Genomic DNA, 17247 nt, shown 5'->3' with positions numbered 1-17247 from the left:
CAGGGTTGGACCAGATGATTCACTGTGGTCCCTTCCAACCTGAGCCATTCTGTGTTTCTGACAACTTGCAATGTAAGTTTCTACATAACATGCAAACAGGAATTTTATAACACTCAAAACTTATTTGATAAGCAGTCTTGGTGGTGACCTTAAATATTTAAAATTACAGAAAAATTCAAGTCACAAATCTGCAGTCCAATAACATTATTGATTTAACTACTTCAGTACTTGTATTTACCTGGATGATAACACTATAGTTTCCTTTTGAGAACACTGGAGGATTATCATTTACATCAGAAACATCAATGTTAACTGTAGTTGTGTTAAGCTTAGGTGGGCTTCCATTATCTGAAGCTTGAACTGTCAGGGTATATCCTGAAATCTAAAAAGTTAATAAAAAAACATCAAAACATGTACTGAAGAGGAAAAAAAGTAACAAATTCAGATTTTGTTTCATGGAAGAATTATTTTAGCACAACCCCCAGTAAAGCTTTCCTTCATATATTTAATCCTTTCTCTTCCTCCCAAAAGTACTGACGTAAACAGATGCTTGCACTTTATAATATAGATATATTAATTTTGGAACATGAAATGGCATTTTCCAAATAGAGTAAGAAAATGGTGGTTATCAATTATGTATAGGTAAATTAACCCCAGCTGCCCTAAAAACACAAAACACTCACCTTTTCTCTGTCTAGAAGCTTAGTCACTTTTATTTCACCCCTGGTAGGGTCAATTGTAAAAGGATTTCCTTGATTGCCATCAATAATTGCATAGTGAATGCGGTTGTTGGAAGGTCCATCAGCATCATCTGCCATAACCTAAGGGACATTACAGTCTCATTTAAAACAGGTTGAAATAGAGAGTTTACCTTTCAGATAAACTCATCCTGAAGATGAGCTAATTCGGTCTAACAAATTTCACAGTTCAGAGGAGAAATGCTATCTCAATAGAATATATCAACATCACTTAATTTCCTGAATTTCTTCTGAAAGTTAGGTCATAGTCTCATGAGGAGAACACAGACATAGCACAAAATATTATCTACTTTCCCACAGCATCTGAAGTCCCTACTTCTGAAACCTTTTCAAAGTACATTTTCAGTTCACTCAGTGGCAAACATCTATTAATTGATGTTCACCTTCAAATAATACTTACTCCTTCCAGACTGAAAGCATGATCATCACGACACAGTATTGCAAGGTAAAAAACCAATACGTACTGTAATAACGGATTGTTCAAGCATAGCATCTTCACTGATTACTGCAGTGTAAGTGTCTTGGCTAAACACTGGAGAATTGTCATTGATATCTGTGACATTAATATTCACTGTTACAACATCACTTAATGAAGGTGTGCCTCCATCTGTGGCTTCCACTGTCAAGTAGTACTCATGGGAATTTTCATAATCCAAACTCTCAATGACAAAAATGGCTCCTAGGGAAGAAAAAAAAAATTAAGCCTCACACAAACTCTGCTACTGCTGTAGTATTATGTATTGTAACTTTTTATTTTGACCTGACAAATACTCAGCTTCTTCAGGGCTTGATTTGTCACTGTAAAGCTAGAGCTACCCAATGAAATGATTATGCCTTACACATGTAAGTAAAAAGATGCAAAGTTCCTGCCATTACCACAAGAGATTCACAGTTTAAAACAACCTGGCTTACATTTTGTAATGTGAGTTTTTAACTGACTAGTTAAGATATTGCAATCCCTAGCATAAATATTGATTTGCTGGATGAGTTTTTCTGGAACCCTTTTACTCCCTTCAAATATATGAAAAGTTTATCTGGCAAAGTACTTCTATACCTTAGTACCAGCATGTCCACTGGCAAAAGCAGAACTGTAACTTCCACTGCACTAGTACAATTAACTACTACACTACTATAAATAAACTATTTAACTAACTAGTAAAAGTCAGTTAGAAATAACTTTTGGGTAGAAATCTTATTAAAAACGAAACCCCCAAAACCCAAACAACTTTACCAGAAATTATCTCTAGAAAATTACCATATAAGTAAACAAAACTAAAATTGAGATGTTTATTGATTTTTAACAAAGAATTGTCATTAACAGGGAAAAATTCTCAACGTAACCTAAACAGTCCCCAAGACTAAATCTGACTATCATACAAGCCTAAAATCTCCACTGTTATGCTGGACATATGGTTGAACATAATATTCCTATTCCAAGCTCCCTTTAATGCCATATCAAACTTCTCTAGGATTACTGCCTTTGTGGACCAATGACTAGTCTTCCCAACCAACTTTATTTCTAATCCTTCTTTTGCCAAGCCTGGCCGTTCCTTCTGATTATATCCCTTTTGTGGAAATGTTTCTCATTACAAATCTATATCTTTCTCCCTGCCTGCCTCCAGAGTGGGGAATTTCCACTTGGGAAACCCTTAGTCTCGCCAGCTAAATGAATCTAATCCAAGTAATAATCCAATAAATAGAAGCAACAAATAAAGTTCATATTCTACATTTTACTGCACTCCTCTAGAAAGCATGCTGGCAAAATGGGTGAAAAGACAGAAGCAGCAATTTTACAGCCAGGATGATGTGCACAGATTGTACATAACCTGGATGAACTATGGAGGAAGTCAGTACGGCATCATGCTTGCTTGGCCTAAAGTAATATTTACAGTTGTAACCCGTTACCTGTTGTTGAATCGATGCTGAATTTTCCATGCTCGTTCCCACTGACTATTGAGTATGTGATTTCAGCATTGGCTTCAATGTCTCTGCTTGCAGCATAGATCTGGAGAACTTCAGTTCCAACCAAAACGTCCTCTGATACACTTGCACTATACTCCCTATGCTCAAACACGGGTGGATTATCATTAATATCCAAAACAGAAACTATAAGACTACTTGTTGAAGACAGTCTTCTAGGTAAGCCTTCATCTGTAGCCTTCAAAGTTAATGTGTACACTGCTTGTAATTCCCGATCCAAAGGCTTCTCCAAACGAACGATTCCAGAGAATTCATCAATAGAGAACTGCCCCTCTGCAGAGTTCACCAGTGAGTAATGGATTTTACGGTTCAACCCTGCATTGTGAAAACAATTTTCAAGTATGAAGCAGCCATTAAAATACATAATAACAGAATACTCCATCTAATAGCTATGGAAATAAGACATGCATGCTAAATATTATCATTCACATTAGAAGTAAATTTCAAAAGGAGTTAAAGTCACTTGTGAAGGGCAGAATTACTTCCAAAAAAAATAAGGTAACACTTCACTGCATGATGTTTAGTCATAGAGAAAACACAAATCACAGTTCTGCTTCAGTTACAGCACTAGTTAATATGAAACAATTGTTAATATAAATGTAATTATAGCTTCAGAACAACAGAGTCTGCTTAGCAAGCTTATAATAACTGAGGTGGATAAGGGAGAGTTTGGTTGTATCAACTAACTAGACTCAAAACCAGTATGTTTATTTAAGAATCATGCCCCAAAATTAACAGAAGCATAATTTCTAGCAACATTTCTTTATAAAATAAACAAAAACCTTACAAACTTCAGGGGCAAGTATTTTGGTCCACCTGAGCCTCAAAGACTAGTGAAGTATGAAAACATCTGTCTGTTACCTTACAAATGAGCAACCTAGATTGATCATAGCACAAAGCAGCTCAGTTGTTTTAGGAGAACTGAGGCAACTATTCATTAATACTACTTGATTAAGAAATTGATGAGATGTGGAAATCATACACTTTTAAAATACTTTACGCTGTTGTGTTCCTTACAAGAAAGCCTATGAACAAACTCTAATGTAATTTTCAATTCACATTCACTTAAATCTTTGTAACTGAATAATGAAGACAATGAGACAGTGAAAACCTTAACAGCATATACAGAAAGCTACAGCTGAACAGGGTTCTCTTGATGGTATGATCATTGATGGCTGGCCTGAGAAGTATATATTCAAAAATCCATGAATACCCATTTACATGAACAGGCATGGCTTGATAGTCCTGTTACTTACATCAGAAGTAAAAGGATGAACCTAATCAATCATAACATTAATATCTTATGATACTACAAATATCCTACATTTTGTCTCTCCCTCCTCTCCTCTTTTTTCCAAAGACACTATAGGGATGTCTTCCAAGCTACTTACACATGGAAGTCAGGTGTTAAATGATTTAGTAAACCAAAATATATCTTTCAGGAGTCTAATCCTGAAGGGTATTGAACATCTGTCAGCTCTACTGAAACACTTCACACCTCTGAAGATAAAACTAAAGATATAATACTGTAAGTCTGAGAACATGACAAAAGTATCAGTCAAAGAATGCATACCTGCATCTGCATCTGTTGCCTGCACTCTTGTCAAAAGGGTTTTAGGCTCTGTGTTTTCAAATACTGTAATGGAGTAAGTATCAGTTGTAAACTCTGGGGCATTATCATTCACATCTTCCAGAGTTAGGATAACGTTAGCTTGGCAGAATCTTCCTCCTCCATCTGTGGCTTTCACTAGAAGATGATAAACTGCTTGCTGCTCCCGATCAAGTGCCATTAATGTTTTCAGTTCACCTACAAATAGCATAACACATAAGTTGATGCAAGTTGCAAGGCTTAAGTACTCCTAACATGTTTTCAGAAAAGCTAAACAAGAGTTTTCTTGTTTACAATAATTTATTTCATCAGTGGCTAAGTCAACAGCTGTACTGTATTAATGAACTCCACTTTGGGTAAAGCATGTAAGTGACCTGCCTTTTCAGCTTGAAAAGGTTAAGAACTAGAGCCCTTTATTTTTTTTCTAATGCTCTTGAAACAGAAATTAGCTAAACTCTCGGATAGTTCAGAGAGAGAATGTATATACATGCAAAAATCCATGTGTGTTTGTGCAAAGAAAATTAAAATATTAGAACTCAGGCTTTAAAAAAATGCAAGGTTAAATCCATGTCTGTTTTTTCTGGGCTATTTAGTTGTATTCCTTCCATAGCCGTTGGTATTTCCTCCTCTAACATTCCATGAATAAACACAGCTATTCACCATGTGGTCTTAACTGCTACTACAGAAAAGCCTCTAGAATTCTAACACATAATTTCTTTGTAAAGTGACAGAGAACATGAGAGGCTACTAGTATGTATAGTCATTGTCTCTTTATAAACAGTTCAAAAAAATATTATGGAACACTTTTTGTGAGTATTCTAGCCCTACCAATTCTCAATTTATGTAACAACACAGTAGCACATCACACAGGTGACATTCAAAGATGAAAAAACCCTGCAAACCCATGAAGTAAGGTCCTTCTCCTTTATTTTGTCACTGAAGCTTTCTAATCTCTTCTTCTTGCATTACATTTTTGTATTCATCTTATTCCATTTTTTTCTACACTGTTCACCTTCTTACTGTAATGTCTACTGCAGCCTGCACAGTGTAGGATTTTGGCAATAGCTGTGACCTATACTCTAATACAAAACACACAAAATGCCATGAAGACCAAAGTGAAGCAAGTTAAAAGTTAATCTCATTCCAATAAAACTGGGGCACTTCTGGTGTTTGCTATGGATAAGAAATTTGTTGCTCCATCTAACCTCATCTCATTCAATTTTCCAAAAGAAAAGATGGTAAAGACAATCTGAAGGGACATGTTTTCAGTGACAAACCATTATTGCTACTACTACTACAGGGAATATAAAAAAAAGCAAAATTTTTGGCATACTTTTATTCTAGTCACTTTGGCATAGAAGTTTCTGGCTTCAGGGCAATTACCCTGTTTACGCTTTAGTTCCTCATATATTAAAATACCTGCCATTTGCCTGACTTTATTCAATATATTATTAATATCTGTGTAGTAGAAAGTCACATTTTAAACTATTGTACAATAAACCAACCGTGAGTGAAAAGTTTAATGACTGACATTTATGTCTTAATATAATAGCAAAACATTTTATAAAATTAGGTGACTACAATCTTGTATAATGTATTAAGTACTATTACCTGTGTCTGGAGTGAGTCTGAATTTTTCTGCTCCTGTGCCATGCAGTGTGTAAGTAATTTCTGCATTGGAACGAATATCTGCATCTGTAGCAGACACCTGCATTATCAGTTTGCCAGGAAGGGCATCTTCAGGAACTGAATCAGCATATGAAGTCTGCAAGATTTCAAAGTTACATTGAAAAACTAAACATACAAAGTAAGCAGAGCTTGGAAAGGGGAGGGGAAGAAGGAACGACAGAGGAAATAATATTCTGTTTGAATGTTTGGTAACATATGATGTGAACCAGCAGATGAAATTACTGAAAATTAAAAGAATTTTTGATTTTCTAATTAATTACTTCACATCTATTAGATTATTCAGACAGGTATTTAATATGGCAACTATAGGGACTTTTGAACATCACTGCATTGCTCAGAACTCGAAACACTTCTAACTCATTTACTGATAATGGAATGTGTTCCCAAAATAGGAGTTACAAATTTTTGCTAATTTAACTTTTATTTCTTTTGATGGATCATCTTTTCTAGGTCTGTCTCAACCTACAAGAAATTGCTATTTGCCCTTTTAATGACAAAAAAGTTTCTAGATCAAATTAAAAATAAAGAAGGATTCAGAATTTAATGGTACTAAGCACTCTTACAGCTCAACCATGTCAGGAATGTGCATTACAGTAGAAGCATGAAGACTTGTAACACCAATATTAACAAAGAGGAAAATAAAAGGGAAAAAAAGCTAAAAATGCTGACCTGCCAGTCTGTGTATAACTGCAAGCATTTACACAGAAGTAACCACCATAAACATCATCAAAGAAAAAGAATCCTATGTTCACTGCATACTTGTCCTTCCAAGTACAAGGGAGGATTTCAACCTAGCAATATCAAGTCTGTGCTCAACTATGAAAAGTCCAAAGGAGGTAATAACACATCTTTCAGAGGCTATCTTTCTGAGTTTTTTCCATTCCTTGTTTTTCATGTCCATTTTTGCAGACTATAAATTCTGGTAAAGTAGACAGCCTTGTAACAAGAAAACATTTATGGCTTACAGATTTTTGGTGCTGTTGACTGCAATTTCAGGGTAATGTTCCACTCTTTTCAACTCTTTTATCACAGGAAATACACACATATTTCAACTAAGCAATGGGATTTAGCTTTCTTTAAAACTTTTCTTCTTTCATCAAATAGAGTATATAAACTATGATGGCTGCAGCTTAAAATATTTTTTTTTTAAGAATTAACATAGGAGAAATGTATTACAATTCTCCTTATATCTCTCAAATATCCACTGAGTGTCAATGAATTGTCTTTAGATTTTTAAAAAATCTGTGAAGTATCTTTTATTTGACAACATTCTATCTTAATAGTCCACATTTTTTTACTGATTTAAAAGGAATAGCTATTTGTCAGTCTCCTGAGAAGCAATTTCAGAGAAAATGTAAATTGTATATATGAAAGCAGTGGGTAATGGAAGACACAAGACTCTGCCTACCTTTTCACAAACAGGGCTATTATCATTAGCATCAAGGACTTTAACCTCCACCACAGCTTTAGCTGCAAAGGTCCCATCAGTAGCTGTAATATTTAGAAGATAATTATCCTTTTCTTCCCTGTCCAGAGGCTTTTTGACATAGACCTTCCATTCATTCTGTATATTTTCAATAGCAAACTGTCCCAAAGGATCACCTCCTGAAATATGAAAAGAAATATTTATTTAAAGATGGAGGTTTCTACTAATACTCTATAAAAATTAAACTATAGCTAGGGAAAGAAAAAAAGCAAACTAGCAGGCACTCTGTGGCTTTATGGCAAAACAGCTTCATTGCTTCATTTCCCAGGTAGAAATTGTCAGTAGATGCTCACAAAAAAACCTGAACTGTGGCCAACAGAATCCATAAAAATTAATTTAGAAATTCATAAAGTATTATAGAACACACCATATCATGACATATGCTAAATAAAAATAATAAAATACTTCACTGGAAATTAACAGCCTATTTGATGAAATTTCTTTCATTAGTTCTTTAACTACATCACTAATCTAAGTATAATTTTTAAAATTAAATTCGATATATAAATAAAATACGGAGAAAGGCATTTTAAGCAAGGCACACATGAAACAAAGCCAACTAAAACTTGTTTTTCCACTGAAGTTTTTAATATTCATATTAAGACACACACATTCTCTCTCTGCAGCTCTATGGTTTCAAACACTCGTCAATCTCTTCAAAGATTAAATTGTATCTCCCATCATTCCAGCACCGTTCAAATTATTCTGATATTACCCAAAAAGATTTACCTGTGATGTAATAAAAGACTTGTCTATTGGCTTCTTCTGTATCAGCATCTGTTGTACTCAGGATGGCAATTACCCCACCAGGAGGGTCATCCTCACTGACTGTTCCTTTATATATCTCTGCAGTAAACCGTGGAGGATTGTCGTTCACGTCTGTGACAGTAACTTCAACCACAGCCATAGAAGACAGTTGAATTTTTTCACCCCGGTCAGATGCAACCACTGTGATTTCATATTTGTCTCGTTTCTTGTGATCGAGTTCTTTCAGAGTGGTAATCCAGCCAGTTTCCATGTTTATGGCAAAAGACTCTATAATGTCTAGCTCTTGAGAAGGATCCAAGCTGTAAGTAACCTGCCCATTGAGTCCTGAATCTAAGTCAGTTCCTTTAACCTGTATGACTCTTGTCCCAGCTGGTGTGTTTTCTACAATGAATGCTTCATATGGATTGGACTCCAAGATGGGTTTGTTATCATTTGCATCTTTTACTTGAATGCTCACCTCTACTGAGGAAACAACATTATAATCTTCATTTGCATACTGTGCTTGAACTGAGAACTGGTACCACTTAGTTGTTTCATGATCAAGATTCTTCTCAAGTTTTAACTCTCCAGTCTGTCGGTCAATCACAAAAAAGTCATCTCTGTTGCTTTCAGGAGTGTTCCCTTTAATCAGACTATATACTAAAGTCTGATTGTGCTCTGCTTTGATAACATCTATCACAGTTCCAACTGGAATGTCCTCAGAAACAGTGTAAGAATAAAATGGCTCTGAAAATTTTGGAGGAGGCACTTCTGGTGGGAGTATTCTAGCATAGACAGGAACAACTGACTCTTTTTGGGGGGATCCACCATCAGTTGCTCTAACAAGGAAAGTAAGAAACTCATTTTCCAAACCAATTAAGCTTTCTTTTGTAGTAATTATACCAGACAATGAATCAATTTCTAAGTTTTCTTCTACATTTTCAGACTCTGCTTCAATAGAATATGTGATGTCTGCATTTGTACCTTCATCAGCATCAGATGCCCAGACTTTAATGACCGAAGTACCCCGTGGAACATCAGACCCAATATTTACTTCATACTCTGTTGCTCGGAATTGAGGAGCATTGTCATTGTCATCTGTAAGTATTACATTAACAGTACAGAAAGCAACTTTCCCTCCTGAATCTCTGGCCATTAAACTAATGGCAATTACTTTTTCTGCTTGTGTTTCACGGTCAAGCTTTTCGGAGGTAAATATCTGCCCTCTCTCATTTGTATAAAATCTGTCTTTGGCAAAGTCATTTACAATGTGGTAAGTGATGTGGCCATGTGTGCCAGAGTCTTCATCTGTTGCTTTGACTTCAGTAACCAAAGTATGCAATGGAGCATTTTCAGCTAGTTCAACCTCATACTCATTCTGACTGAAAATAGGACTGTGCATGTTGGCACTGATTACAGCTATATGGACTTGGGCTGAGCTTCTGAAGACACCATCAGAAACCGACACATTAAGATTATAATGTGACTTCAGTGTCTGTCTGCGTAGATTCGAGATGGTGATAATGCCAGTTTTACTATTAATCACAAAATTCTTCTGATCATTGCCTGTCAGAATGGAGTACTCCAGCTTGTCAACATCTGAACTGTCTGCATCTGAGGCTTGCACACATGTCACAAAATGTCCTCGAGGAGCCAGTTCACTAATTTTGGCTTCATAAAGCAACTGGCTAAAAAGAGGGGGGTTATCATTGAGATCAGTTACATCCACAGTTACAATAGTATCACTGCTCAAGGGCAGCATGCCACCATCTATAGCCCTTATTAGCAACTTGTGTTGCTTAATTTGTTCATAGTCCAAAGTTCTTGCTGTAGAAATGAGTCCAGTGCTGCTATCTATGTGAAAGTAGTCATGACTTTCACTATTATCCTCAACCAAGTGATAGGAAATTCCCCTGTTGGTTCCAGAATCAGCATCTGTAGCGCTCACTTGTGCAACAGATGTTCCAAGGACAGAAGCTTCAGAAAGTGTTGCAATGTAAGACTGCTCTGTAAACACAGGAGGATTATCATTGATGTCTTCCACTATTATGTCTACAAACACATCAGCATGTGCCCCATTTAGGGAGTCAGTTGCTCGGACACTCAGTTTATAGGCTGGATGAGACTCAAAGTCAAGAGGGGCAACAACATTTATAACTCCAGTATTGAAGTTGATAGTGAACTGATTGAAAGGATCTCCTCCTGTGATGCTGTAAAACACCTTGAGTCCTTCAGGGCTGTTTGCTTGTACATGTACCACAGGACTATGGAGCTGAATGTTTTCTGGGATCTCTGCACTGTAGAAAGGCTTTTCAAACACTGGCATAGTTTTACTCATAACTGTAATTGGGACTGTAACTTCAGCTGAAAATGCAGGGTCTCCTCCATCTTTTGCCACTGCTGTGACCAGATACTCCTTATTTAGTGTGTCTGGTTCAAACTTCTTCTTCAGGGAGATTTCACCAGTGGGATCAATTTGGAAATGTTCATGATGTTCTTTGAGATAGTAATGCACCTCTCCATTTTTGCCTGTATCTTTATCTACTGCTGTCACACGCTGAATAACATGGCCTGCTTCTGAATCTACTTTAACAACAGCATAATATGGAAGATTGACAAAAAATGGAGCATTATCATTTACATCTTCTACTGTGACTTTAACTACAATGTGTGCAACAACTGATGGTTTATTTTCCTCTGTCACTTCCACGACCACATCAAAAGATTCTTGCTGTTCACGATCAAATGGTATTCCCGTTGTTGAAAGGACTCCTGAAGTTTGGCTTATTTTAAATCTGCTGTCTGGATTTAGAATATGGTAAAACAAAGGCTTATTTATTTGATTTCCTATAGCAGTAACAACAGCTATTGTTTTTGCCTCTGTGGAATTCTCCTGCACTGTTGCAGAGTAAGAACTCTGTGTGAACTTCAGCTGGCTGGCTTTGCTTTCTTTCACATTAATTTTTACAGATGCAGTGCTTGCAAATCTGCCATCGGATGCTCTCACTGTTAATTCATATCTGCTTCTTAACTGAGTTGTGTTTTGTACTGTTATATCTCCAGTCTTCGGGTTTATTGAAAATTTTTCTCCAATGTTGCCTTCAATAATGGAATAAATTAATTGGGAAAAAACGCCTGAATCTGCATCAGTGGCATTTACGCTGATGACTTTCACGCCTTTGTAAGTTGGAACCAGAATGGATGTCTCATATAGCTCTTTTGAAAACACGGGAGGGCAATCATTGATGTCAATCACATAAATAGTAACATTAGCTGCATATTCCGCATATAGACGCGGTGTCCCTGTATCATGTACTTGCACTGAAAAGTGGAAAATATTTGTCTCCTCGTAGTCCAGACTCATTACTGTCCGAATGGCACCAGTGCTAGAATCAATGGCAAAATACTGGCGGACAGATGGTTCAACAATTTGATAAACAAGCAAAGCATTAGATTCTTTATCAGCATCTGTAGCTCGAATTACTAATGGGATATTCTTGTCAGTCAGAACCACACTGTTAATTGAAGCTGATTCACTGATGAGTCCTGTATATTCAGCCTGCATAAAAATTGGTGCATTGTCATTCTCATCCCGAAGATGTACCAAAACTGTTGTATTACTGGACAAGCCAGCCATGTTTGTTCCTTGCACAATTAGAGCATAAAAAGGCAAAGTTTCAAAATCAAGTATCTTCTGAGTAACGATGACACCTGAGTTGGGGTTGATAGCAAAGACATCATCTGTATTACCATCTTTTATTTCATAAACTACAGAAGACTGACTGTATGCTGCAACCATTCCAACAAAACTGCCAATGTTGGCACTTTCACTTATTTCTGTGGAATATTCTTTGGCTGTGAATTTTGGTGAGGCATTATCAGAAACGGTAACAAATATGTGCACAGAGGTCACTTCACTCATTGGAGGATGTCCTTTATCTGTAGCTTTTACCATCAGGTTGTATTCTTCCTGGTTATTACGATCTAATTCCTTTGCAATTTTAATCATACCCAAAATGGGATCAATAAGGAAGGAATTTCCAATATTCCCTGTGAAGAAAGAAAAAGCAATTAAGAAAGAGGTATACAGAATTTAAGAGATGACTGCTTATTTAGCTCTATATTTAAAAAGGCATAGATGGAACACAGAGACTATGAAAGTTTCTTAGTTTTGCTTGATAAAAATTTGTTAGCTGGAAAGTTTTCAGTAATCAAGAGTTGGCAGTAATTCTAACTTTACGTTTGGAAATACTGCATGAAATATAGTTAGCAAAGCCATCCAAGTCTTGAAAATAAATGAAAAAATTTCTTTTAGGAAACAAATATTGACTGTAGCTGAAAGCAACCTGTATTCAGAAGTTAACATTAGTGGAAAAAAAGTTACATTTTATAATCTAAAACAACTGGAATGTTTCAGACAAGAAAAAAAAGGGTTGTAACAAACCTTTGTGAATGTTAATTGTTTATACAAGTATTGTTTAAATCATTGCTTCAAAAACAAACTTTTTGAATTGGACAAATAGTTAACCTCTCTCAACTTCCACTGATACACAGACAAGTTATTCCCTGTGATAGTATTAGAAGAAAAATAATGTCTGCTGAGAACCAGCTGCCATTAAATATAAACACTTGTTTGCTTCAAATTTTGAAACATACAGATGAAGTACACTGCATACAAGACTCTGCTCATGTATTAAGTATCCTAAGATTTAACATTTTACTTACCTAAAAAATTATATTACTAAAGCCATGATCTCAGCATGGAAAAAAAATCATTAAAAACCTCTGAGTTTTTGCACACAAGTAGGCAAGAAGGAGGTTTTGTGTTTTGTTTGGGGTTTTTTACTGTTTGGTTTTTTTTGGTTGGATATTTTTGGGCTTTTTAGAGGAGACTCTAAACACAGTGGCATTCTTAGAATATCCCATTACAAATCCAAGCAGCCATTACAAGCATTTAAGGAATGTTCCTTCCATTTGCTTAGAATATCAATTATAATGCTTTAACCTCCCAGTAGATCACAATCCTATAATATAATCTTACAGGTCTTATATTCACTCCTACAAAAAGCTAGAATAAAAGAACAGAACAGCGTGTTACTTCATTCTAGACTGCAAGTACACACATTTTTTCCTGCCATTGTTTGGCATTCATAAAACAAGCACTAACAAAATGGGAAAGGCAAGAGAAAAATTTCATGGACTCTGGAGTCTGCTTAGTAAATGTCATATTTCTAGAAACGATAGAAAAATCTCATGTAGTTTAAGAAACTTATGAGACACTCAAAAACATTCATTCTTGTCAGAATATCATAATCACAGCTTTGTTTTAATACAGTGTAAAAATATGCTTTTATATGAAAACACCACTTTGGGGAAGAAAAAAAAACCTGTAATAAATAATTTCTATCTTTTACAGAGCAATTTATGTAAAATAAAAAAAAAAGCATCTGCACATATCCCCTTTGCATGCAACAGTAATTGAGTAACTTTTTCCCTGTTGTTCTCATTAATATACAGTCTCTTATGCTTGTTACTGGGATTTTTATTTCAATTTTTTTTTACCTTGAAAGTAGTACTTCACATAAGGAATGAAATTTAAATAAGTTTTTTTTCCTAGTCATGGTGTCTACAATGCACAGGACCTTGATGATGGCAAACTTGTATTAATTCAGATTTAATGGACTGAACCAAAACCCACTTCTGTCTGTTAAGTGAACTCAATCAAAATCATCTTGATTTTTAATATTAAAAATTGATTTGAATCACACTGTTGTCAGCAAGTTCAGAAAGATACTCTGAGGTTAAAAATAAGGAGCAGTTCTTCCCTGGCCTGCAATCTGGAAGGAGTCTTAATGCCAAATTGACCAATCTTAAGGAACTTCTCAAATATTTTATTAAGGCAGAATAGTAGTCCCACTACTAAAATCAGCCAGAGAGAAGTATGGAAAGCAACCCCTTCTTTGCTGCATCTATCAGAAAATGTACCTTAAAAGCTGGGATTATTTAAGGGTTTGGTACATGCATATTTAAGTTATTTTTGAGCTCCTTACTTCTCCATTATATTAAACACGAAAGCACTTGTCTCAGGCTCTTACTCTATTCATCAAATCCTTGCTTTGCCTACGCCACAAGAAATAAGACTTACAATATTAAAATTAAATGCATTTTTTAGACCTGAATGGAATGATGCTGCAATTTCTAAAGAAATTACTCTTTTCGAACGTTTAAAGATGGCTTTTTCTTCCTCTACTACTAAAATATGCCAAATGTATCTAGAAGATAATATAAATAGCTAGAAGTATATAGATGAATAGTGGTAGTTTTCTTTTCAATACTCTGAGCCTGCATCTTCAATACATCTCTGAGAATATGGCATATAAACCTGCACTGCCTCCCTCTTTTTAGATACGTTTTTATACTTCTACAGTTGAAAAGGTGTCAGCGAGTTCAACAGGCTGAAAATGCAAGAAAAAGTGAATATACCTGATTCAATAGAGTACACAATTTCTGCATTTTTTCCTTTGTCCTTATCCAGAGCTGTAACCTGGAGTACTGCTGATCCAAGGGCTGCTGACTCGTACACTCGCCCTTCGTAGGCAGGGCTGGTGAACCACGGGGCGTGGTCGTTCGTGTCGCTGACATTGATGACGACTCTGGCGTAGTTGCGCTTCACAGGAACATCTTGATCTCGAACCTGCAACAGTCAGCACATCACCAGTAATCAGCACTGCCGTGTCACTGGTTCACCACATATTAGTAATAACTCAAGGTGCAAATAAATGAATTACGGAGACAAACTAAAATGACATTTAAAAGTATCTGGATCTATACTGTCATTCACAACAGAAGAAATCTCACGCATACTTACCATTACTGTGAGAATATGCTGGTTCATGGTCTCATGATCCAATTTTTCTGAGGTATAAAGGGAGCCAGTTGCAGGGTCCAGACGGAATTTTTTAAGACTGATGGGATCAGTGCTGCCCTGCAGCGTATAAATCAGTTTATTCTTCTCATCCCTGTCTGTGGCACTGACTTGCAGAATTTCTGTGTCTGGTAAGGTATCCTCAGGTATAACAACTTCATATTTTGAAGCAGAAAACTGAGGCCTGTGATTATTTGTGTCTATAACTTTGATGTACACCTGAAATGATACAACGGGAAGGGGAAAACATGATATTTGGTAAAAAAAGAGATGAAAGGAGGATATTTCATTAAAAATCCGACCATAATACTGAAGTAATACCACCTCAAGACAGAGAGATCCAAGAGCTGTAGGAAGAAGAATGTCACTAAAGTCAAATCTGCCTCACCTTGCCCAAAGTCAAACCAGAAATCTGTACAACCAGAAACATCTTAGATAAGAAATGTTAAAGAGAATGACTTTTGTCCAAAGCAAGAGCAAAGAAAAAAATTCCTCATTAATTTTGGAATTAAAAATTAAAAACATACAATATGGATCCTAGAGCGAGTAAAGTTCCTGTTTTGGGGTACAAATTTACAATTTTAAGCAATGTTTTTTCAAGGCAGTGCATGTATAATACTCTTACTTGCCCTCACATAAAACCAGCTCTCTTTCAGTCCCTCAGATCTGCAAGCCTAGGCAAGAACAGAAAAGTGGTGGAACTGCCACAAAAGTGCATTATTTCGAAGAACTGCAGGTGGTATTGTTTACTATTCTCCAGTAATGTAGCACAATTTCAGCATAGCTCACTGGTCACCAACACAATTTCTCTGAAGTTACAGTTAAATTAAATCAGATGCTTAAATTGTGTCCTTGTATAATACTGCTCACTGGAACCACACAAGATCCCTGCACCCCCACTTGCTTTTTGCAGCACCAAAGTTTTGTAAAAAGGGTAAGAGAGACAGCCACCATCCCTTTTCCTTCAACAACGATAACATCAGACAAGAAACTGTAATGCAAAGGACTTGGCAAGTAGACAGCAAAGCTCCAGCAACACACAGCTAAATTCAAGTTCTTTATGCTGCACGTACAGTCATGCTTTTATCATCCAATGATTAGGTGCTTTGTATAAATTTGTTAAGGGCTGTATATAAACAGGTTTTTAAAATGTGTATTAACAATATTGTAAGTGGGTTAAATTGCTCTTTGAAGACAATGCTTAACATTGGTAACTGATGGAGTCTACAGATATAATTCAGACAAGGTACCAAACTGCATGCAGCACAAACTAAATTAGATGAATCCCGATGGTGGCAAATAATTAAGAAATGCCATACCTCTTGCTACAGGAAGAGGAAACGTCAACCTTGCAAAACTAGCATCTTACTCTAAAACTGAATCAGTTGGCATACTGATAAAATCCCTTGCAAGATGTTGCTATGGAGACTAAGGAGTTTGGTTTTGTCACAGATTAGAAACAGATTAAAGAAAAGAAACAAAGAGTTAGAATAAATATTGACTTTCAGTGGGGAGAAATATTAATGGTACGTGACCCAGGTACCAGGATATTAGGACAAGTTTTTAAATACATTAACTAACAAATTCAATTAGAAGATGAAAAGCAAGAATAAGTATTATGCTTAAAAATGTGGTCATTTTATATTGTCATAATTAGACAGGATGCAATAAAGCAACACAAGCACAGTTGTTAGTTTCTTTTAAAATATTGTATAAATAAAATAGATTTTCATGCCTCTTGGAAGAAATAAGACAGAAGGGTCTAATACACTCACAAAGCATCTGAGTAAAAACAGCTGCTCACTGAATAATGGTGCTCAGGAAAATTAAAAATTATACCAAATGAAGATGAACAAACAATTAAAAATAAAAGCATAAAACCCCAACACTCAATAAAAACCAAACTATAAAAACATTTTTGCATAAATTAAAGTTTTAAAGGCTATATACAATTATAACACTTCATTAATGGATACTATGTTTTCAAAATTAACTCATTACCAATTCTTTATTACATTATCACACCCAAGAAATTATTAAGGTCAGACTCAGG

General features: G+C 35.8%; 1 protein-coding gene across 5 annotated transcripts in view; it reads right to left on the bottom strand.

Moving 5' to 3' along the window:
• Positions 1-17247, bottom strand: part of FAT1 (FAT atypical cadherin 1) — a 104492-nt gene that overhangs the window by 19113 nt on the left and 68132 nt on the right. For all 5 annotated transcript variants that reach the window (XM_088163473.1, XM_088163474.1, XM_014873507.2 and 2 more), the window contains 10 exons: positions 15138-15413; positions 14753-14963; positions 8252-12319; positions 7445-7641; positions 5959-6112; positions 4312-4545; positions 2664-3053; positions 1223-1437; positions 684-821; positions 239-382 (listed from right to left, as the gene is read on the bottom strand). In XM_088163473.1, the coding sequence (XP_088019599.1) occupies positions 239-382; positions 684-821; positions 1223-1437; positions 2664-3053; positions 4312-4545; positions 5959-6112; positions 7445-7641; positions 8252-12319; positions 14753-14963; positions 15138-15413 (6027 nt within the window). The remainder of the gene's footprint in view (positions 1-238; positions 383-683; positions 822-1222; positions 1438-2663; positions 3054-4311; positions 4546-5958; positions 6113-7444; positions 7642-8251; positions 12320-14752; positions 14964-15137; positions 15414-17247) is intronic.

This window comes from Sturnus vulgaris, chromosome 4, assembly GCF_052056855.1.
Source record: "Sturnus vulgaris isolate bStuVul1 chromosome 4, bStuVul1.hap1, whole genome shotgun sequence".
Taxonomy (NCBI): domain Eukaryota; kingdom Metazoa; phylum Chordata; class Aves; order Passeriformes; family Sturnidae; genus Sturnus; species Sturnus vulgaris.
Note: the sequence above shows the minus strand (reverse complement) of the source record. Positions and strands in the feature narration are given on the sequence as shown.